Here is a 22,404-nt window from a genome sequence, read left to right as displayed (position 1 = left end):
TTACCATTGAGCTAGTTAACCTGGCAATGAAGAATCAATGCTACTCCAAAGCATGCAAAAATTTTATGTGCAACTGTACTTGTCAAATGAAAAGAATAGCCTTTTTTTTGTTTTTATTTTAATAGCAAAAGCGCACAGTTCAAAAAACCCATCCTAATGCAGTCAAGAATTTATTTTTTTTTAAATGGTCGTTTATTTTATTGGCATTAAAGAAATAAAGATGCATTGAAATAAGTCAGGTTGTATTCACAAAAGACAAGATATGAAACAAAGCTCTTCTATGAACAGCACTTGAACCCTCAAAGAGTTTGGGGAAAAATCCAGTGGGAACATCTCCACTAACTGACATATAAGACTGGATGTCCAGCTCAGCTGCTCTGGGATGCTTGCTGCATGATCACTGCACACAGACTCATCAGCTGTAAGTACTCATCAGCACCATCAGCCAGGCACTTGTCAACTTCCTACAAGAAAACAATGTTAAGTATCATACCTAATGTATCTTAATTCAATTTAGATACAACTGAAAATACTTACTGCCATTTTGTCAGTAATGGCAGATTTCTGTTTGTCATTGAGGCTGGCATCTATGATGGCATCATGTATCTGGTTAAGGACTTGTGTTGCAGCATAGCCCTCATCTATCAAGCTCTGTTTAAAGTAATAGGGAAAACAAAAATGTTACTTTCTTCAATATAAAGTAAAAAAAAAAAAAACATTGTAAGGATGAAATCTTGAAAATGATTGTGAGGTCAAAATGGGCTGTCTGTGTCGCCCTGGATTGACGTATTGCAATTTATGTACACTGCATAATTCAAATATCAGATTACACAACCTCCCTAAACTACACTAAATGTGCATAAAGCAGTGTGCCAAAAAGGGGATAAAACAGTTAAAACTGGTATTTGAAAATACATTTGGACATTGTAAACTTGAATTAAAAACATGCAATGGCAAACTTATGAAAAAAAATTCTAAAATTCTCGACAGAGTTGCTATGGTTTTCTGGCCTACATGAACAAGCATACCATAAGAGTTCAGCATTTACAGCTGAGCTGCTGCCGCTGCGACATGAGCTGTTTGTTCCATTGAATAATGGCCCAATCTTAAAATGCGGCCATGGCTGCCAAACAAGTTTTAAAAGCTCCCTTACAGGCAGTGTGCTAACGCTGAATCTTGCAGCAGAACCCTGACGCTAATAGCTTCCTTTCGAATGAGGTCAGGACAGACACTCACACTACTAAACTGGGGGAAGGGAAGATCTGCTCTATAGAGTACAAATAATTACATGAAACAAGGTCCTATTCTCAAAAATACCTGGCAAACCACTTCATAAAATTTGTGTATTGTGTGGAAAATATGTAAGACACAGATGATTTTTCAAGTTTTCCCCACTTAAAAAGAATGGAGATATGTAATTTTCATAAAATCATACAATGTGATTTTTTGAATTTAAAATAATTATTTAGCATTTTATTGCATAAAGTATGTATGTATCTGATACAATAGAAAAATAGAACTTAATATCTGGTACAGAAGCAACTACAGAGGTCAGGTGTTTCCTGTAGTCCTTAACCAAGTTTGCACACGCTGCAGCACTCCTTTCAGGTTTCGGGGCTGTCGCCGGGCATCACAGTTTCAGATCCCTCCATAGAATTTTTTTTTGGGTTCAGGTCTGGAGACTGGCTAGGTCACTACTTGGCTTGGGATCGTGTTCTTAGGATTATACTCACCCTTCTTCTTGCTCCAAACACGGCGAATGGAGTTCATAGCAAAAAGACCTATTTTAGTATCATCTGACCACATGACCTTCTACCATGCCTCATCTGGTCTTTAGCAAACTGGACAAGTGGACAAGTTTTCGAATAAATTTGCCAATAGTTGTTGCTTCTCACCAAGCTGTTTGCCTGTAGCCCGTCCAAACCCTTTGCAGGTCTATTTTGGAGTCTGACTGAGCATGGGGACAGGTGTTTTATACAGGTAGCAAGTTCAAACAGTTGTAATTAATGCAAGTAATGAGTGGAGGATAGGAGTGATTATCCTGTAGAGAGAACCTGTACAGTACTTAAGCTTTAGTTAGTATAGTCTAGTGTGTATATACAAATATTCTTTTCTTTTATGATTGCACTATGGGGGGGCTGTCTGTGTGAAACATCATTTCAACACTGTATACTGTGAATACTGTTGTTCTGACAAACCAATCTTGAATCTTAAAGACAAACTCTCAGTTGAGGGGTACCTATGATGAAAATTACAGATCTCGCTATTCTTTGTAAGAAAAACTTGAAAAACTGGGGGTGTATTAAATACTTATTTTCCCTACAGTATCTCAAATGATTGATACAGCAGTAATACTGCTCAGGATAAAATGAAATTATAAATATTACCAACTTTATGTCTTTGCATACCTTTACTGCAATCTCCATCTTGTCAAATGTGCCCTTGTAACAGATTTGAAGCAATCCATCAACTAGTTTTGAGGGCACAACCTTAAAAAAAAAAAAAAAAAAAAAAAATTCACACTTCAGGGCAAATCCAGCAGTATTCACAATTCATTGTATTGAGTAATAATGAGAACACTCACCCCGGCTATCTCAATCACAGCACTTTCGGTGATCTCCTTCTCACCATTGAGTCTGGCTACACTCTGAAGAAATGTTATTGCTTTTCGAAGGTCCCCATCCGAAACTTTGACTAAAGCTTGGATTGCCTGTGATAAACAATAAATGTACCAAATTTCAGCAACCGTTTCTAAAATAATTCATGTATTACAAGGCCAGTATCAATGTGCATCTCCAGTGTTATCACCTCTTTAGTGTATTTAATATTCTCCTTCTCACAGATGTTCAGTAGCCTCTCTTCCTGGACGTCATTGGCAAGTGGTCTGAAGCGGAACTTGGAACATCTGGACGTCAGGGGTTCAATGATCCTGAGCAGCAGACCGTCAAACAACAGGTAAATACAACATCTACTTGAAAGCCATTCAAGTGCTGCACACGTGGTGAGTAAACAGGGGTTTCACTGACCGGCTCACATAATTGCAAATGAGGCAAAAGCGCGTGGTCCGAGACTCCTTCTCCATGGTACGCCTGAGGGCAGCTTGCGCTGCATTGGTCATGGAGTCCGCTTCATCAAGGATGATTATTTTAAATGGAGGACAAGGCTTCCCACTAAAGAACAGTGAGGTCAGCAGTGTTATAATACAGTTTCTCCTTGCTTTGATATGTTTCTCAGTTCATGTCTACAGACCAAATACATCCATCAAGATACCATTTTAGGTGGAGAGCACACAGACTAGCCCTTACTCTGCACGGGATCCTGCCACTGTCAGCTGAGCAAAATTCTTCACTTTTTCACGTACCACCTGAATCCCTCGCTCATCTGAGGCGTTCAGCTCCAGCACGCGCTGCCGGAAGAGCTCCGGGCTGCAGAGCAGAAAATCCATCTCATTCCCAAGTGCCATTTAATACAGACACACAAACCACAGATTTAGCACTGGAACGACTTTAGTTTACAGTACAAACAGCGCAACCTCACCCATAGAGCTCTCTTGCTGCTGCCAAAATGGTTGAGGTCTTTCCTGTGCCAGGTGGTCCATAGAACAGCAAGTTTGGTAACTTCAGAGATGAGAAAGATAATACATGTTCTTCACTCCTTTAGAACTATGTGCAAACAAACTGCCTGTGCATTTAACCTACACATAACGTGCATAACTTATGTATAATCACAAAAAGACAGTCTTGGAAGAATAACTAAACTGGCAGGACATCATGTTGCATGACATCAGGGTTCAAGGGAGCTACACTGACTATTAATAGTCTAGAAGAAACTCAATAGGGGCAGCAACCCCTATGAGCAAGTGCTTCTTTCAGCAAGACATCAGGACTAGATGAATGGGGAGAAAAAAAAAAAGTTGGGAATCCCCACAGTACGATCTGCATTTCTGCTCAAGTGTCTCTGAGAATCGTATGTATTTTTGCATATAAATGTGAGTGACAACAGAATAAGACCAAAGGAGACCAAAAATATTAGACCAAAGTAGTATTAGTAGACCAAATTTCAGTTTCTTCCAGAAAGCTCACAGGAAATCGGAATTCCATTGTTAGTTGGTGATATTTGAATGAATTGGACATATCACAGACTTACATCAGCTCCTTCTAGAGACTTTTTCAGAACTGCAACAACTTCCTCCTGAAATGCAACCTCGTCCACACATTTTGGTCTGCTGTAATATAATAAAAATGAACACACAGCCGTCATGGTTTTGTTCAGTATTAGATCACCACATCACGCATGAGAACTGCGTTACTGACAATGAAAACAGGAAATATCCGCTACATGGTGGTGGTTTCTTCGCACCACTGCAAACCATTTTAAAACCGCGTAAAGCTAATAGTAGAGCATAATCGCTTACTATTTCTCCACCCATGGTATGGGTCTCTGTTTTTTCTCTCCACTGGGTCCGGCTGCTTTGATTTTCTGAGGCTTAGTGCTCTGACTGGAGCTTCCTTTTAAAAACGCCTGCATGTCTTAAATAAGAATAAGGAATACAAATGGCAATTATTTCAACACAGAGTGGATAGAAGGAAACTGAAAAAGCGGCAAACGACATCATCGTAGCTAGCCGCAGTATCGCATTGCTTCTAAATGCTAGTTAGCTGCAACTAAGCTAGCTTTAGGTTGAGGCAAATATACTGCAACTAACAGCTCGCAGACGGCGACATTCTTACCAAAAAAATAAAAAATTCCACAAAACTAAAAAAAAAAAAACCCTCAAGTGAAGCGTGCGGCCGTGCGCCACACTCGCCGACAAGTCCCGCGGACTCCCGCCAGTCGCGCGTCTGAATCCTGCGTCCGCTTTTTACGTCACTTCCGGGAAAAACAACGCCTGGACCGGCGCCACTGACAGGTGCCTCTTTATGATGCTAATATGGCGAATTATATCGGAAATCTGCGTGTTGTCGTGTCTTGCATGCTTTCAATGTACATTTTTTGGTGTACATTATTATGTAAATAATTATTTAACTTATGTTTGTAAATTATTATGTATTCATATCCATGTTATGGAGACAAAATGATAAAAAGATTTAGTGGTTGTAGCCTAGTGGGTAACACACTCGCCTATGAACCAGAAGACCCAGGTTCAAATCCCACTTACTACCAATGTGTCCCTGAGCAAGACACTTAACCCTGAGTGTCTCCTGTGGGGGACTGTCCCTGTAACTACTGATTGTAGGTCGCTCTGGATAAGGGTGTCTGGTAAAATGCTGTAAATGTAAATGTATTTAGTGATGTAAAAACCTTATTTCAGATGGCTCTGCTAATTCAGAGCGACGACCTGACAGTAAGCTTCGGGGCGGGGCGGGCGATGGGCGCAGCTGCCGTCGCCCGGCAGACAGTTCCCAAGGCAGGCGTCGCGGTCCCAGGGGTGATGTGTGTTGGGGGAGATGAAAACGGCAAACTGCGGGGCGGACTTTCACCATCGCCGGCAGCGATCACCATTAAAGTGTATTCTTACTGCTCCAGGAGCTGAGATCCCTATCCGAAACCCACGAAAAGAAAGTGGACAATCAAAAAGGAACGAATATTGTAATAAAATTATGGTCCTCTCTATATATATGCACAGAAATAATAGTAATATATGCATATATATATATATATATATATATATATATAGACACACACACACACACACACACGTGTTTATAATTTTTTCAAAACAATTTATAGGGGGTTGCAAGCATGTAGTAATCTATTTAAACATCATTATAAATGACTCTTAATGCAGACGTTTTGGATGCCATTGCTCAGCTCCAGTCCACGTTTTAAAGCAGCCGACTGGCAGGTAGCATCTCTGTGATTTGTGGTTCTGTGCCTGGGCCAGCGTGTAAACCAGCAAGTCCCCAGTCAGTGACACAGTCCTGGCCACCAAGAGGGAGTGTGTGTGTGTGTGTGTGTGTGTGTGTGCACAGACGAGAGATAATTAACCGAGGCTCCTCTGCGCAGTCCGGTTACATTTTAAAAGGACGCTGTGCTGGCTGGACTCTGCAGTTTCTGCCTCTTTAAATCTGAGCTCTGCTTTCCGGCAGGGAGTGGCATCACGCTTTGTGCGGGGTACGTGGGAAAGCCCTCCCGTGTGCGGGAGGAGAAGAAAGGGGAGGGAGACTGGATGCGGCCATACACACCCTGAGATGCTCTGCTGGTTGAGGGAAATCGAGATGTCTCTGCAGGAGCTTCAGCAGCGTGTGGACTGTGTCGTCACCCATGTCGGTGAGTGGGGAATCAGGGGAAATGGGGATGTGCTGGAGATTTGGGGGTATGCAATCTATCTGAAGATTCTGCAGCAGCCTCAGGATGCAAGTGCCCTGTTTGACAGTGTGTAGTAAAGGGGGTTGGACTACTTGGAAATCTCTCTCACACACACACACACAGATATGTGGTCAGTTTTTCAGTGTCTAAAATTATAGCCATCGTTATTTGCCTTTTTGAAGCAGATGTTACAAATGCAGTTTAACAAAAAAATGATCTGTCTGGAATATGCTTCCCACATCAAATTGTAATTACATTAGATTAGATAAAAAAACATCGTCTGTCTCGCTTGGATGCCAATCAGGAGGAAGCTGAACATGGGAACATTTTGAATATTGACACATTTTACTGTTTGATGAGTGGTTTTGGATTCACTAAAATGCAAAATTATTTTTTTATGTTCCAATTATCAAAAGAAAGTGTTGCAGTGAGTAGAAAGTTTCATATTGTTAAAAATCAGTATTGTGACTGTAGGGTTAACCCTGCAGGATTGTGATTAATGGTTCACTTTTTAAGCAGTATGGCATCAGGTTAAAAATTAAGGATCCTCGTGAGTGGTCCGTTCTTCCGTGGCAGGTTTGGTAGGCCAGGCACAGGAAGTAGGTTATTGTGCCACGCTGGAGCTTCTCGCATCCGCAGCTCCAGCACTGCAGCAGCCCTGAGGCGACGTACTGGCAGTTGCCATGGCAACTGTGATAGGCAGCCTTTTGCATGGGGCCTATGCGTTTCACCATATTGATTCATGGCAGCAGCCTGGACTGGACCCTTGCCTCCCAAATGTTTCGCCTGCTGTTCTTCAACTCACTAGGGATTCCCAATTATGACACCAGTCAGTCCAGTGGTCTGCTGCTCTCTCTCCTGGCCATTTGCGTTGAAACTGAAGCAGCATTTCTTATGGTTGAGAAACCATTTGTAGTTTTAAATGACTTTCGTGGTTCACGATTCTGACCTTGGAATAAATATTTGATGAAATATAGACATTGAACCATAAATATTTAAATACATGATGCACAATATTTTACAGATCACATGACCCTGATGTTGCTGGAACTGTGCTTTATTAGACAGTAGTGCTGTGGCAGTATTTTGCTGGATGTTGCTTTAGTGTAATTGCAGCTGCTATCCTTTTTAGCTGTTATGTAATATGTTCATCACGTCCCATCAGAGTCCCAGACCCAGAAACAGGCAGTGTTACAGCACTGACTCAGTTGGGTTACGTCTCAGTCTTGCAATTCTGACTCACTACTAGTGAGAGCATATAGGCCATATCTGTGCTCTCATTGGTTGCTGGTGATGTCATGGTTTCTGGAATGTAAGGTGTTATTGCTGTGTGTCTTTTTTTTAAATGACCTGGTGGTTGGTTATGTAATTACTAATTAGGGTAATTATTTGTTGTTCATCCTACAATCGTTTTGTCCTTCCTGAAAAAAATCCCACTTTTGGGATACATATATAAACATAAAACTGGTGTGTCATCAGTCTCTCATGCTTTAACTGTGTCCTGAATTCTTGTTCTGTGCCCACTGATGGTCTGATGAGTCTTTTAACTCATGATGTGCTATTGTAGTGTTTTGGTTTTTTGCAATGACCTTAAATTGACCCCTTTTGCAATAAATAAATAAATAAAGTAAAATTATGTTTATTGTAATGTATGGCAACGAATGGTAAATTAATATAATAAAACAATAATTACTATTAAAATGAATTCATTAAAATGTATATAAAGGACTATAGTATTTTTAATTTATATTGAATTCTGCTCTGTGGTTGTTCTCTGTCTATTTTTGTCAGACTGTAACCACTTTTGGTTCCACATTTGTGCTCACAGCAGGCTTTGTGGCTTTAATTGTCTTTTAATCAACACCAGACTCAACTCAATGGCCCTGTGCCCATGTGTTACAAAATTATGCCTTGGCACAGAATTAGAGGGTCCACAGGGCTGAAAAAAACCTTGGTTCCATGGCGAACATCACAAAAGGTGAACAATAGAAGGTCACAAGACTTCCTTCCCTCGGTCTCCTCCTGATGCAACTCTGCCATAACACGTCACTTCAGAACAGTCCCAACAGCCCCCTTCCTTCCTTAGCCGATTTTGGTATAGATTCCACGACAATAGTCATTAGATGTGGTAGCTCTAAAACTCTTTCTTTTAATATTTATTTGAAAAATATTTTCCATATTGCACTTATGAGTATATATGTTGTGGACCATCCATTCATTAGTTTTGATGAATCATTTCATAAATCAATATGTCCATCCTACACTGAGGATTGCAGATGTAGTGCAGTTTGTTCACTGGTTTGTGGTGGGGGATAAAAACTGCCCATATGTCAATGTTTTTTGTTAATTAATGACATGGTATGAGGTCCTGATCCTGTCCTCTAATGTGGGACTGCATCTGATTTGTTTCCTCATTCCGTCCACATTCTTTGGAAAACATAATTTGGCGAAACCTGTTTTAGTGTTTAATGCATAATGTAGCCATATAATTTATTGCACATGAAATTCTGAAACCGAGATTCCAAAACTGGATTCAAATAATGCTTGGGGGTTAAAAAAAAGAAAGCTTTGCCGACCCAGACAGACGATTCAAAGCTCTGCATGGTGCCTTTGAAAGTTGACACAGAACATGGACCTTCCTGTTTGTGTCTCTCTTTTTAGGCTTTCAGTGTTTGTTTTGAAAGTAAAATGCATAGAAAGTGCACGAGTGGGAGCCACGTTCACATTGGACAGCATGTAATACATTTGTGAGAGATGTGCCACAGCAGTTGCAGGAAGCAAACACGAGACATCGCTTCGAGCCAGCAGGGTGCTCTCAAGAGCTGGCCTGGTGTCCCGTCCTGTGTGTGTGTGTGTGTGTGTGTGTTTATGTCTGAGGATGATAGCGTAAAAGCCCCATCTCCATGTATGAATAGTCATATTGCTGAACGTTATGCACCTCCAGGGGTAGGAAGAGTTTTAGTGGTATCTGGAGTAAAAGGAGACACAATTTGGCCAGGAGGGACGGAGAGGAAGAGCACACTCCGGATCCAAACATGGAACTGTTGCTTTTAATAAGCCCGCTCATTCCTGTTTTCATGTTTTTATTACCCAGAGCCAAGAACCAGAGGTCACTGGGCTGTGCTGTTGGAGACCCTGTTGTGATGTCATATGGTGTAGTTTCACCTTCAGCGCTGAAATACTGTGCTACCGTTGTGAGCTCGGCTTGAAATAGCCGTTGTCATGCGCCATTGGCTATAGGTCACGTCAGGTGCACAATGGATCGCTTCTGCATTACTGGAAACGAATCAGAGCGAATACGTGCCACTGTGCAGCAGTAACTGAACCTCTCAGCTCAAGGTTGCAGGGCAGCTTATTCCTGTCGGCTTTTATTCGTTTAAAAACCCATAAGAGGGTTTTAAGAGGGGTCGTGCTTTTTGGCGAGTAAGACTTATTTGCATCGGGTGGGTAAGACACTCACCTATGAACCAGAAGACCCAGGTTCAAATCCCACTTACTACCATTGTGTCCCTGAGCAGGACACTTAACCCTAAGTTGCTCCAGGGGGGGACTGTCCCTGTAAATACTGATTGTAAGTCGCTCTGAATAAGGGCATCTGATAAATGCTGTAAATGAAAATGTAAATGCATTAAAGCACAGTCCATCAGGTTTTGGCTCCCCTTGGTCTTCCCTCGGGAGTTAATTATTTTGAGATATAGTCCTTTTTATTCCAATCCGGTAGCTGGTAGTAGTGGGAGGTGTAGGATGTGTTGGCCATTATCCTTTCCTCTGCTGGCTGCGGCATTAACCTCTTAACTCTCGTGCACCCTTACACACACCAATTCCATGTAAAGAGGACCAGCTTCATGCTGTAGTGGTTTTTGCCGACGATAATAAATGATCTAAAGGCTCCGCCCGCTGTAGTATATACTGCACACTGCCATTCTTAAATAGAACACCGATTCCATTCTGTTCCAGTGCTTTCAGTGGCCAAAATCAAACAGTAACACTGCCCGGTTCACCACACGTGATGCGTACACCTAACATAACGCGTGGGTTACTGTGGTTCATAAACCATCCGCAGAGTTCACATTCACCGACCCTGAATTCTGTCTTTAGTTTTAAGTTATTCAAATTTTATTACCGTTTAATTGCTTATTTAATATATTTTGTGGGAAAAGTCTTGGGTTTCACTGAGCTTTTTCCAATACTACTTCTACTAAATAATAATTTTGTGCACTTTTTCTATACATTGCTCATTGAGGGCAACATCATTGATATTTTAGTGTCTTATTTACATGTTGTGTTGTATAAGACTTTTTTTTGCAAGTGTAAGGGATTGTTTTTCAAATCCCATAAATGTGCACGATTTTCTCATGAGAAGGCCTCGCTGGTTTTAATCCCATATGCCCAAGGTGGCCTGTTCAATTTTTTAAAAAGTGCCATTTGAGGTGTGGAAGGCTGTCTAGACCCTACAGCTTGCGGTGGACACATATGGCACTTTTGGATGCAAAAAGGGGAACTCGCCCTTCTCCTGGGAGGGGTGAACCGGCATGCAGACTGGGAGAGGGATAGGGCCGAGTGCACTAGGCGGTGAGGCGTGGGGGGGGTTTAAGGAGCAGCCCTCTCTTTGTGAGCAGTTCCTGACGCTCCGCGGCTGCTCCCTACAATGATGAATGCCTTGGTGGGTGGGAGAGGAAGAGGAAGCCCCCGGCGAGTCGAGCATTGTTGAGGAGGCTCGCGCACTCGCACCACCGTGCCAGTCGCCTGCGCTGGTCCACGGCTCGGAGTCGGGGCGCTCGCCGGAGCCTGAGGTGGACGCACAGCGAGGGGAGAGGGCCGCGGGGGGGTCGATATACGGCCCGGAGCCGACCGTTCTCAGCATGGGATCTGTAATGTGTAAGTCTTTGAAACCCAACTCTTCGTCGTGGGGTGGCCTGCTTGGACATCCTCTACCGTTCCGGTTAACTGAAGAAAGAGTTTTCTTATTCATTCTTAACGATTTGGAAATCCTTGATAAAAAAGCTCTTTAAACTTACAGTTAAGTCTCTGAATAGATGCAGTTAAGTAGATTATACATTCTAATTACGTACAGAGAGGTTTAAGACCTGCTTCACCTGGCTGTCCTTCACACAAACGTGCAGAAATGGCAGGACACTCCACGGGATCACGGAATGGTAGAGGGTGGCCACTGTGTCCCTGAGCAAGACACTTAACCCTGAGTGTCTCGGGGGGGGGGGGGACTGTCCCTGTAACTACTGACTGTAAGTCGCTGTGGATAAGGGCGTCTGGTTAATGCTGTAAAGGTAAATGTAAAGGATCATTTAAGCGGAAGGGGAAAGGACAGCAGTTGTTGAGATGCGGGGAGGTGCCAGCAGTGGTAAATAAATCCCGCACCGGGGGGACCCGTCTGACGGCAGGAATAATTGACTTACCCCCCACCACCACTGCCACACTCTCTCTCTCTCTCTCTCCACTGATCCTCTGTCCTTTATCCCCGTGCTGGACTGACCTTGGCCAAACCCGGCGCTGCATACGCAGGTGGCGGCTCACGCCGGGCATGCACGGCGCTGCAGGATGGAGGGCTCCTCTCCTCCTCCTCGCTACCCCACCCTTCCCTCCCGGTGCCCGGCGTGCGGCCGCTGCTCTCGCGGCGCCCCCTTCTCCACGGTGCGCATATCGGCCGGAGAGATGGAGTCCTACCACCGCCTTCTGGCCGTGTGCCGGGGGACCGAGGCGGCCGCGGAGAGACGTAGGTGTTCCCGTCACCTCCGACAGGTTCGGGCCGTTCCGCGCACAGATTTAAAAACAACAGATGGATCAGATACAGCACCAGAGGTGAAGAAGTGCTGATGCTCTTCCAGGCTGGATTCCAGTTAAAGAGCTTAGACGAGACACGGGCCACCTCACGACCTGCCTGCTTTCAGCAGCTCCAGATTGTGACCTGCGTCCGGTCCAGCCTGCACACTGGCCCGTTCTTCTTACTTACAGACGAGAGATATGAACAACTTTTCTCTTTCTTCTCAGTCATTCTTGGCATGTGCTTCCCACGTTTGCTGGTCGGACTGTAAAATATATGTTGCTCTTCTGAGCTGTGGCCTTGCGGGAAATGGCTTTAGCAGGAGGAAGCGAGGTAGCGAGGCTGCTTCTGTTCTGTTCCGAGACCCTGGCATAGTTTCCCCATCTGCCTGGGAGGATTTCCAAGACTCTTTTTTTTTTTTTTAACCATCCTAAAATGGTGGAAACAGAAAAAAAAAAAAAATAAAGTCCTTTGTCCTTAGGGCGACCTTACATTTTCCCGAAATGACAGCACTTCCCACCGTGACTTCACAAATGCATGAGCGGATTTGGAACAGTTAGATTTAAGTTTTTGTTTTTTGTCGGCATGCGCATATCCCTTTTTTTTTTCACCTGGAGATCTGCTGTTCTGGCAGCCAAAGGCTCTCAAACACCCTGGGGAGCCCCAAAAAAGGGCCCCAGCATAATCAAGTCCACGTGGGCATGTCATACCATCTCCCGACCCCACATGCCTGTCTGGAAACTTGCGCTGGTCTCCCACGGATTGTTCTGGCTGTCCGCGGACCAGTTATTACTGTCGATCGGACAATCAGGAGGCTTTTGTGTAAAAATGTTCATAATCAGAGGCCTTTCCGCACCAAAAAAAATGTCTGATACATCCTTTTATTGTTATTCTTGGCTGACGCTCTGCCTTGAAACTCAGGTTAAATGGTTTGGGTGGATTTTTAAATGTCCTTGTTTTTTTTTTGCAACGATAAAATATTACAAAAGGAACTTGTTGGCAGAAGGACAGTTTTATATCTTCTTTAATCAGGGCAGCGGTTTTCATATTGAAAATGGGACGGACTGGCTTCAGTGAACATTTATGTAGACATTCCATCCATTTCCAGCTACTGTAGTCATGAAGAAAGTCTGGACAGGATTTATTTGGATGTCAGGATGTTATCGAAATAGACAAAATCTAAAATGCAAGTCTGAATGACCCTAAACAGTAGTGTGTATAACCGTTCTACTGTACATTTTCACATACTGGTTTGAAATGGTTGGAGGTCCCATCTCAGAATGTAGTTTATGATTATGTGTTTTAGATACAGTAAAGGCCAAAAGTTTGGACACACCTTCTTATTCAGTGTGTTTTCTTTATTTTCATGACCATTTACATTGGTAGATTCTCACTGAAGGCATCAAAACTATAAATGAACACATGTGGAGTTATGTACAAAAAAAGTTAAATAACTGAAAACATGTTTTATATTCTAGTTTCTTCAATATTGCCGCACTTTGCTCTGATTACTGCTTTGCACACTCTTGGCATTCTCTCGATGAGCTTCAAGAGGTCGTCACCTGAAATGCTTTTCCAACAGTCTTGAAGGAGTTCCCAGAGGTGTTTAGCACTTGTTGGCCTCTTTGCCTTCACTCTGCGGTCCAGCTCACCCCAAACCATCTCGGTTGGGTTCAGGTCCGGTGACTGTGGAGGTCAGGTCTCCACTTTTTTTGTTAAGTACATAACTCCACATGTGTTCATTCATAGTTTTCATGCCTTCAGTGAGAATCTACCAATGAAAATGGTCATGAAAATAAAGAAAACACATTGAATGAGAAGGTGTGTCCAAACTTTTGGCCTGTACTGTATGTTTGTGTATTTGTCATTGTTTGTCACAATCCTCCCATCCTCATGCTTGGTTTACTGCCCCTCTGGGAGAGGGTGGTGATAAAAGCGTGTCCTACTTCACCCAAATGCTTTCCCTGGCTTTTATAGGCTCCTTAAAGTCTGATGTGAACCTGTGGCACCACTACATTTTTTAGAATGATTGAGCTCTGCTCAGGCACCACTTGCTAAAAAAAATGGTCTGGTTTGGATCTGATTGTATTTTATGTGGAACGTATGTGGGGAAAAAAAAATAATAATACATTTTTAAAATATATATATATATATATATATGAAAAATACGAATGTGCAGTATTGTTGTTGAGTGTCATTTAATTGGATATTGATTTGATTTAAGATTTCCACCTCAGATCCTTAAATAGTCAAACGATTCCTCACTGTGTCGATATAGTGGTGAGATTGTTTCCACGCTCCGAGAAGAGTGATTTTATCGGCACCTTCTGTATGTTTTGGTGATTTGGTGTAAAGTGTTACACAAGGCCTGGTAGGTTGACTGAAGAACAGGATCATGAGATGTTCCATGCAGGGCCAGCTGGGGGGTTTCTGCTCTTTCGGCTGTTCGGGTCACATGCTTATGGGTTCTGTGAAGAAGCACAGTGGCTGCCGTGGCTTGAGAGGCTGCTTTGTTTTGGTCTCCTCCTTCAGGGCTCTCGGTAGAAAAACCCTCTCCGCTCCATTTTAAGGGGTTTCATTCTTTTAATTTTTAACCCCAGGTAGTTAAATGGAGGTCATGTGGAAAACGCATACATTTACAGTGTGTGTGTGTGTGTGTGTGTTGATTATATTGATTGCACAACCATAAGGTCCTGCTGTCATTAACGTACCTATTCCGATCTCCATTGCTCCCCTCGGTCGCGTCAGATGGTTGTGCAACACTCAAACACAAGCCGCATTGTGCGCTTTAGAGGGATAGTATGCTGTGTTTGTTGTGTTCTGAGATAAAAAAAAAATAAAAAATCCTTCCCGCTAATCATCCCATCACACCAACTCTGCCTGATCCCTCATGACCCCTCCCTGTCTAGCTTTTAAAAGCCCTGGTTCCTCTCTGTAATTGTGATGGCCCACATCTTCACCTGGATGTGGATGCATGCAAATGGAAGCAGCCATCGCTGTGAAAGAGATCTTATCGAAGGTGAGGCTTTGTGTCGTTATATTTATGCCAGACTTGTTACACGGTGCTGCTCGTGTTTCTCATGGGGTTCTACGGTTTTTGTACGAATTGTACGAGGCGGAAAATGTCGTTCGCTTTGAATACAATGCTTTTGTCCACGGCCACTTCTGTTAGGGGTAATACTTCCTCTCCGATCATAAACAGACTAAAGGTTGCATCCATTCATTCGCAGGCAGCGCGCTGTGGCCGGGGCCGGGGGGGGCGTGGCCATGCGCTGAGGCAGCGGTCGGCTAGAAAGTGGGGGGGGGGGTGACGCCACGTGACCTTTCCCTCGGAGCAGCCTTGAGGGAGGAGAGTTCCGACGTTACCCGCCATCCCAAAAGTGCTTATCTGACATCTCCAACCAGAGAGAAGGGGGGAGTTTGTGTTAAGTCAGCTGTCGCTGCCTTCCTCACACACGCCTCACACTCCCGTCTGCAAACACCGTAGGGACCAACTGGAAAAAGTGACCCACGGCGCGAGGCTGCCCACAAAAGCCCGCCTCCCACCCAGGCTCTCTCGCAGCTGCTGTGTTTTCCAGCGGCCGGAGTGGGACCGGGAGCGGCAGAAATGCCAGAAACCCAAATGCTGGCGTGTGTCAGACTCCACCGCTCAGGGCTTTAGCATTTTTTCCCCCCGGGACCTTTGATCTTCGTTTTCATCCCTCTGCTACCACGATGAGACGAAGCAGACCGCTCATGGGTAAGACTTTTACTGGACGTTTTCAAAAAAAGAAATGTATGGACCTGGACGACGGCGTATAAGACTGGGCCACTGGAGAGTGCTGGACCATACTGGACAATGATAAGCTGTGCATTTTGAAGCGTTGGAAACAGTCCGAGCAGCTCAACGAGTCTCCTGTTGTGGAGTTAATACCCGGGGACAAAGTGGCTCGATTGTTCTGTGGTGTTGTGTGGGAGAAATGAAAGTGACTCTGTGCTCCACAGATTTATTTTGTGAGCCTGGCCAGCGAAACCCAGTACGATTTGACTATGGATGATGAAGAAGAAGTCAGCCAGCGTTGCCACTTATCTTTATATGCAAACTCTGGCGTTCATGTAAATCTCGGAAGGCTAAGAGAGAACTGATAGAGGGGAAAGCAGAAGCGGTCCTCCGAAGATTGGAACTAAATCATACGCCGTTGGCCTGTGTTCTTTTTTTTTTTTACCCCTCCAAAAGTGTGGTTCTCCTGCAAATCCTAAAACAGTGAAGTAAAAGAGTGTTTCTGTAAATGCATTTTCATATGTAAGCCTCTGTCTTGCAGTCAGTAGTTACAGGGACAGTCCCCCCCGGGGACACTCAGGTAGTAAGTGGGGTTTGAACCTGTGAGTTTGTAGTCGTCTAGTCGATTACGACTCTTTTGAAATGGTGTCTGGATGGTGTCCCATCGACAAAGCGGAATATATGTTGCCTGGATTGTTCAGGATCAGACCTCTCTGCACCTGTAGGGAGCGCGGTAGCCAGTGTGTTAACAGGTGGCAGCGGGCGCCTGCGACAGATGGACGATTCCAATATACCCAAGGAAACAGTCTTCCGAAGCGGGAGGAACATAGCCCTGCACCGCACTGTTGCCATGACGTTAATCCACCGAGGCCCCGTGTGGCGCCTGCGCAATCTGCCATTTAAACTCATAAATCGTGGAGAACAGCAGTCATTTTATACACAAACGCTATACACATTGATGAAAAAATACATTGGGGCAATTTTTTTATTCTTCTGTGAAATTGTTATCCTTGTCCTATATGTGGTTTGGTAGACTGACATTTAACCTCATGATAAATTAATTGCGTATCTGCAGGTCTACGGCATGTTGTAGTGCACATTGCCGTTGCTGAGTTCGGGGTGTATTGTTGTTGTGTTTTTTTTTTTGTGCCAGAATGCGATGGCCCTTACAGAAATGACCCCAAATCACTTCTCTTCTGGCCTATTCCTTCGTATCGGCTCACTTCTATAGACACGTATGTCCGGCCTATTATTTCACTTCGGTCTGTTCCAATATTTGTGCCTCCTGTGGGAAAAGCTGGGGCGGGGCAGGTGAAGGGGATCTTTTCTTCTGTCTGCACTGGATGTAATAATTTATTTACACATCAAGCACTGGACGTCTGGGGACACCGGTACAAGATAAGATCTGTAGTTCATGTCCTCCCTGACGTAGGTCCTTCCTCTCGAACACATTAGTGAGGACATGTGTTTTCTTTGCCGTTGTGTGTGTACGTATCCATGTGTGTGTGTACGTATGAGCCGTGAAGCAAATTTAAACTGTGAAGCCTTGAATCAAATTTAAAATTATCTGGATTTGCAGGAATATTTTGATGGAAACATGAATCAACTGGAGTTTTAATTGCGTGTATTTTGGAGGCGAGGAACTGTGACCAGCCCTTTCTTGCTTGTGCGCAATTATTTCCAAAACCCGGAAGACGAATTTAATGAAGTTTTGAAAGGGAGGACCCCCTTGGGATGACAGATTGACCTGACCATTCAGGTCGCCTGTCAGTAAACCACATGACCAAGTGTCATCTAGCATCACATCACACTTATTTGGTTACTATGGGCATTATTATTGCCACTCCATTAATATAAAGGCCTGCATCAGACAGACAGTGTGTGTGTGTGTGTGTGTCTGTGTGCTTTTAATATATATTTTATTTATGTGTGTGTGTGTGTGTGTGTGTGTGTGTGTGTGTGTGTGTGTGTGTGTGTGTGTATATATATATATATATATATATATATATATATAAAATTTTCCTCTTGTGTCAGGAAGCTGCGACATTCTGTCATGTCTGTGACCATGTCCTGTGAGTCTGTTCCTTTTCCTCTTTATAGCGCTGACCGCAAAGGCTTCACAAGGCCCTTGGTAATGTGCGGTCTGGGTTAATGCACTCTATTATTCGGCCGCACAGTGGACTTTTTGTCTGCTCTAGTGTCCAGGTCTGCCTGCAGTGCTCTTTAGTGTGACCCTTCTTGCAAAGAATGGTGGGACTGATCATTTCCGTCAATGTGCAGTGAAAAGAGGATTTGTTTGAATGGCCATTTTTACAAATGAACATATGGGTTGCTAGATATGGGGCCCTATTCATGCTTGAACGCATCAGAATATAGAACAAATACATGTATACATCATCCAAATTGCATGTGCAATGTACCAGTCTTCGCGATACTCTTCTAATATTAAATATGACTGTTATGTTTTGTTTGTGGTTTAATACTGTACTGATGCCCTTCCCCGCTCTCTCTGTCTGTGTGTCCCCTCACAGATGAGATTATGCAGCAGGAGATACGGCCGCTGCTGGCTGTGGACATCATTGAGCAGCTACACCGGCAGTTTGCCCTTTTGTCAGGTATGCCTCTATATCTCGCTGTCTGTTTCTGAGCGTTTTTTGAATTGTCTTTCAAAATTCATTTTCATGATCATCACTACAATATGTTGTCCCATATGTTTGTCTTCATGGTATTGATTGTAACCTTTGACCCCCGAGACGTGTGCCTTAATCAATTTTTAAATTCTGCAGCGCTAATGGACAGTAATGTCCAATAATCACTTCCTCTGCAACGTAGTGCACCACTGAACTTCCTGCTTCATTACATTACACTCCGGCTATATCTGCTGGAGCTCAGCTACTGTCGCGGGGGCTCATTGTTCTATTCTAATTCTAAATCAAAATGATGATAATGTAGCAGTCCATGTAGCCCACATGCCACCTTCAGAAAAGAGCCCCTGTCTCGGGCTGTTTTGGTGGCCACTCTTTGCATGTTTGGCGCAGTTCTGCTCCACCTGCTTCTGCAATTTGCCAGCATCACATCAAGTGTGTGTTTCAGGAAGTAAATAATCAGGAACAAGGTCTGGTTTCCTGTTTAGCTGTAGCTTGGAAAAAGAGGATCTAACTAACAATTGCTTGAGAATGTACTTTCAATTTCAGCCTTTTGCTCCTGATAACAGGTACGACCTACTGTAATTTTTACTGTACTTTTTACAGTATCGCTCATGTCTCAGATGTCCAAACCTATTTGGTTCTGTTACAATAGTTTTAAAAACAAGTATCACTTGACATTTTCTCTTTATTATATTTACAATTTGCTATCAAGGCGATTCCAATGAAATTCCCAATGAAAAACAACATTTCCGTTTTAATTGCAGCCTGATGGTGACTGTTGTCAATTTATAGAAATAAAAAAAAACAAGAGCACAAGTGCTTTATAATGAGCTACACTTGGGTGGAACCTCTTCACCACAAGTGCTCAGATCCACCGAGATCAATTCCATTCCTTCCCACCCATGTCAAACCACGAGGGACTGGCGGGGCTGTGCTGCATTTTACAAGAAGAACGCTGGGCCTTAGAAAGTCCAGAGTTATGCAACATTGGCCTTGCCTGTAGTTTTCCAGCAGACTGTTAAATATGCCATACTTTTCACAGGTTTCTGCCATGTAGAATCAAAAGGTTAGGTTTGTCAGGTCGGGTTCGGGCAAGGATTTACAGTTCTGCCATAACCTGCATAACCAGAACAACTATCTTGCTGTATTTAACCCATGTGTGTAGGAGCAGTAGGCTGCTGCAAATGGCACCTGGGGAACAGTGTGGTCTGTGGTTGATGGATTTGAACCGTCGACCTTCCAATTAGGCTACCAGGAAGCATTGATTCAATAGAAAATTTTATGTAAACCTTAAACATTTGATTATATTTGTAACTATTAATTTCGTCACACATTATGAATAGCTGTGAATACGTGAATGAGGCTTGTGTCTGTCTGTCTCTCTCTTTCCCGCTGTTCTTTGTTGCCACCTTGTGGTGTATATGTGAGTTTACAGTTTAATAAAATCTATTTCTTTTTTATCATTTAAATTCTTATTGAGTTTTAAACATCAGGAAAAAAACCTAACAAACAAACAAGCACAAACTTAGTCTGTTTGCATAAGGCTACCAACATATGCTTCAGAATCCACTCCGGCACATGGCAATAGATCACAGGGACAGGGCAACCAAGACAAGGTTAAGTGGAAATCAAATCCACAGATTGTGGGATTGTGTCCCACAATCCATATCAGATGCAATTTACAATACGTGAGACCATCCAATGCTTGATGTGTCCCATGGGTTCTCCAAAACAAGTTTTAAGTGGTTACGAAGGTCTTGGTAGTGTACTGATGTTTTCATACATGTTTTTAGGGGGACGAGGAAAAGATGGCGCACCAATCATTACCTTCCCAGAATACTCTGGTTTTAATGACCTTCCTGATGATGACTTCCTCAATGTTGTCACATATCTTACCAGCATTCCAAGGTAAGATTTCATCCTATGTACATTTTATTTTGTATGTTTGTTTACTTAAATTGTCATACTTAAATATTTTCATACATTTCTTTTTAGACCATTACATTGCAAATCATTTTCCTTTTTTTAATGTCTAATGCTTTATTGGAGAGCTATGTTGCAACAAGCACTTTTGCATGTGTACTTTTACTCTGGGCATTCCATACCAGCTTTAATTTTCACCACTCTATGGTTACTTAAATATCTAATTGGCAAGTACTAGTATTCACATGGCTCTGCACAAGTGCAAATAGTAATATGTGCGATATTATAACTGCTCTCAGTATAGTGAAAGCTGGGGCAGGCCTTTGTGAGTGTATGCCAGTCATGCCCACAGAAATGAGAATGGTAGTAACCTAGTGTGTAACACACTTGCATATGAACCAGAAGACCCTGGTTCAAACCCTACTTACTAATATAATGTCCCTGAGCAAGACACATAACCCTGAGTTGCTCCAAGGGGACTGTCCCTGTCATTACGAATTGTAATTCGCACAGGATAAGGGTGTCTGATAAGTTCTGTAAATGTAAATGACATATTTTTCCTAATTACATTAGCCCACTGTTTCCACAAGATGGCGGTACATTACAATTTGCAGACAAACACACGACATTAGCTGCTTTATGGGACATAACAAAAAGAAGGAAATTAGTTTGTCATTCTTCAGCTGAAGTGGGAAGGGTGTGAAAGGTTCCGATTTGCATTCTGGGTTGGTAGTGTGTCTGGTCCTTGACTCTGTGGGGTGTGAACAGTGACATGGTGCCACAAGCTTTGTCTTTTACACATGAGCAGCCTCAGGTGAGCCTGGGGACTAGCCCCCTGGCATAATGACATTACTGCTTGTTCCACAGGGCATAGTCTCTTTCATGAGCTTGTCATAAAACAAACATCAAAGCACACATGCAGGATTTGACAGCCTCATCAGGACACATAAAACAGAAAGAAAGCAGGGGAAACACGAATTTACTAAACAACAAAATGTGTCCTCTGCATTTAACCATCACCCTTGGTGAGCAGCGGGTAGCCATGACAGGCGCCTGGGGAGCAGCTCAGTGGCACCTTTTGATAACGCGTCCGTTTCCTTACCCGCCAGGCAGCCACTGGCCACCACTGTAACTTCCTGCTGGACATTGGTTTACCTGTGTGGGATTGTTATTTAATTCTACGTTTCTGCATTTTTCTTCTTTTCAGCATGGACGCTGCCAGCATTGGCTTCATTGTCATCATAGACCGGCGCAGAGACAAATGGAGCTCAGTAAAGGCCTCTCTTGCACGGATAGCGGTCAGTCACTCTAATGACCATCTCTTTGTAATGCCATGGCGGTTAAAGGAATAGGCACAGGCGCACGACATAGTGAATAAGCATAGAGAATAAGGGTTTTAATATACAATAAAATAAAAACACAACACAACAGAACAGCACTGAAGTCAACGAATGAGAGGGTAGTGTAATTACACCAAATTACGACTGTGGGCACCCTAGCATCACAGAATTTTATTGCCTTGGATTTACATAGGGTGGTAGTAGCCTAGTGGGTAACACACTTGCCTATGAACCAGAAGACCTGGGTTCAAATCCCGTTTACTACCATTGTGTCCCTGAGCAAGACACTTAACCCTAAGTTGCTCCAGGGAGACTGTCCCTGTAACTACTGATTGTAAGTCGCTCTGGATAAGGGCGTCTGATAAATGCTGTAAATGTAAAATGTAATGTAAATGTACATAGGTTTTTAGCACCCAGAAAAAATAAGTAATTTTCTTTTTATTTCTTTGTTGAGTCCCATTTTCAATTTTCTTACTATCAATGTTTTTGAAAACCCAAAATATCAAGTTGATAACCGCACTGACATAACCGCCCATTGTTGCCCATTGTAATTCTGCTCCGGCTTATGGTCTGACAGTAAAATGCGCTGATAACACACCTCTTTGATATAAATAGTAATTATTATATATAAGTCTAAAGTTTAAT

General features: G+C 43.2%; 2 protein-coding genes across 12 annotated transcripts in view; one reads left to right on the top strand and one right to left on the bottom strand.

Moving 5' to 3' along the window:
- Positions 1-82: 82 nt before the first annotated feature.
- rfc4 (replication factor C (activator 1) 4) lies at positions 83-4,865 on the bottom strand. 2 transcript variants are annotated; one of them, XM_029001933.1, is made up of 11 exons: positions 4,731-4,865; positions 4,415-4,529; positions 4,147-4,225; positions 3,538-3,617; positions 3,306-3,425; positions 3,027-3,170; positions 2,809-2,929; positions 2,585-2,710; positions 2,409-2,489; positions 538-651; positions 83-464 (listed from the first exon to the last, which is right to left on the bottom strand). In XM_029001933.1, the coding sequence occupies exons 2-11, from the start codon at positions 4,525-4,527 to the stop codon at positions 369-371; spliced, it is 1,074 nt and encodes a 357-aa protein (XP_028857766.1). In that variant the 5' UTR covers positions 4,528-4,529; positions 4,731-4,865; the 3' UTR covers positions 83-368. The 2 variants fall into 2 exon arrangements, with proteins under 2 accessions (XP_028857766.1, XP_028857767.1); XM_029001934.1 differs by lacking the exon at positions 538-651.
- Positions 4,846-22,404, top strand: part of mcf2l2 (MCF.2 cell line derived transforming sequence-like 2) — a 52,314-nt gene continuing 34,755 nt past the window's right edge. For 6 of the 10 annotated variants that reach the window (XM_029001923.1, XM_029001922.1, XM_029001930.1 and 3 more), the window contains exons 1-5: positions 4,846-4,909; positions 6,090-6,270; positions 18,380-18,463; positions 20,290-20,404; positions 21,627-21,717. In XM_029001923.1, the coding sequence (XP_028857756.1) occupies positions 6,192-6,270; positions 18,380-18,463; positions 20,290-20,404; positions 21,627-21,717 (369 nt within the window). In that variant the 5' untranslated portion in view covers positions 4,846-4,909; positions 6,090-6,191. Of the gene's footprint in view, positions 4,910-6,089; positions 6,271-11,004; positions 11,188-15,043; positions 15,108-15,440; positions 15,828-17,040; positions 17,084-18,379; positions 18,464-20,289; positions 20,405-21,626; positions 21,718-22,404 lie in introns of those variants that run through there. The other 4 variants (XM_029001926.1, XM_029001924.1, XM_029001925.1 and 1 more) reach the window with 4 other exon arrangements.

Source organism: Denticeps clupeoides, chromosome 13, assembly GCF_900700375.1.
Source record: "Denticeps clupeoides chromosome 13, fDenClu1.1, whole genome shotgun sequence".
Taxonomy (NCBI): domain Eukaryota; kingdom Metazoa; phylum Chordata; class Actinopteri; order Clupeiformes; family Denticipitidae; genus Denticeps; species Denticeps clupeoides.
This window is presented reverse-complemented; position numbering and strand designations above follow the sequence as displayed.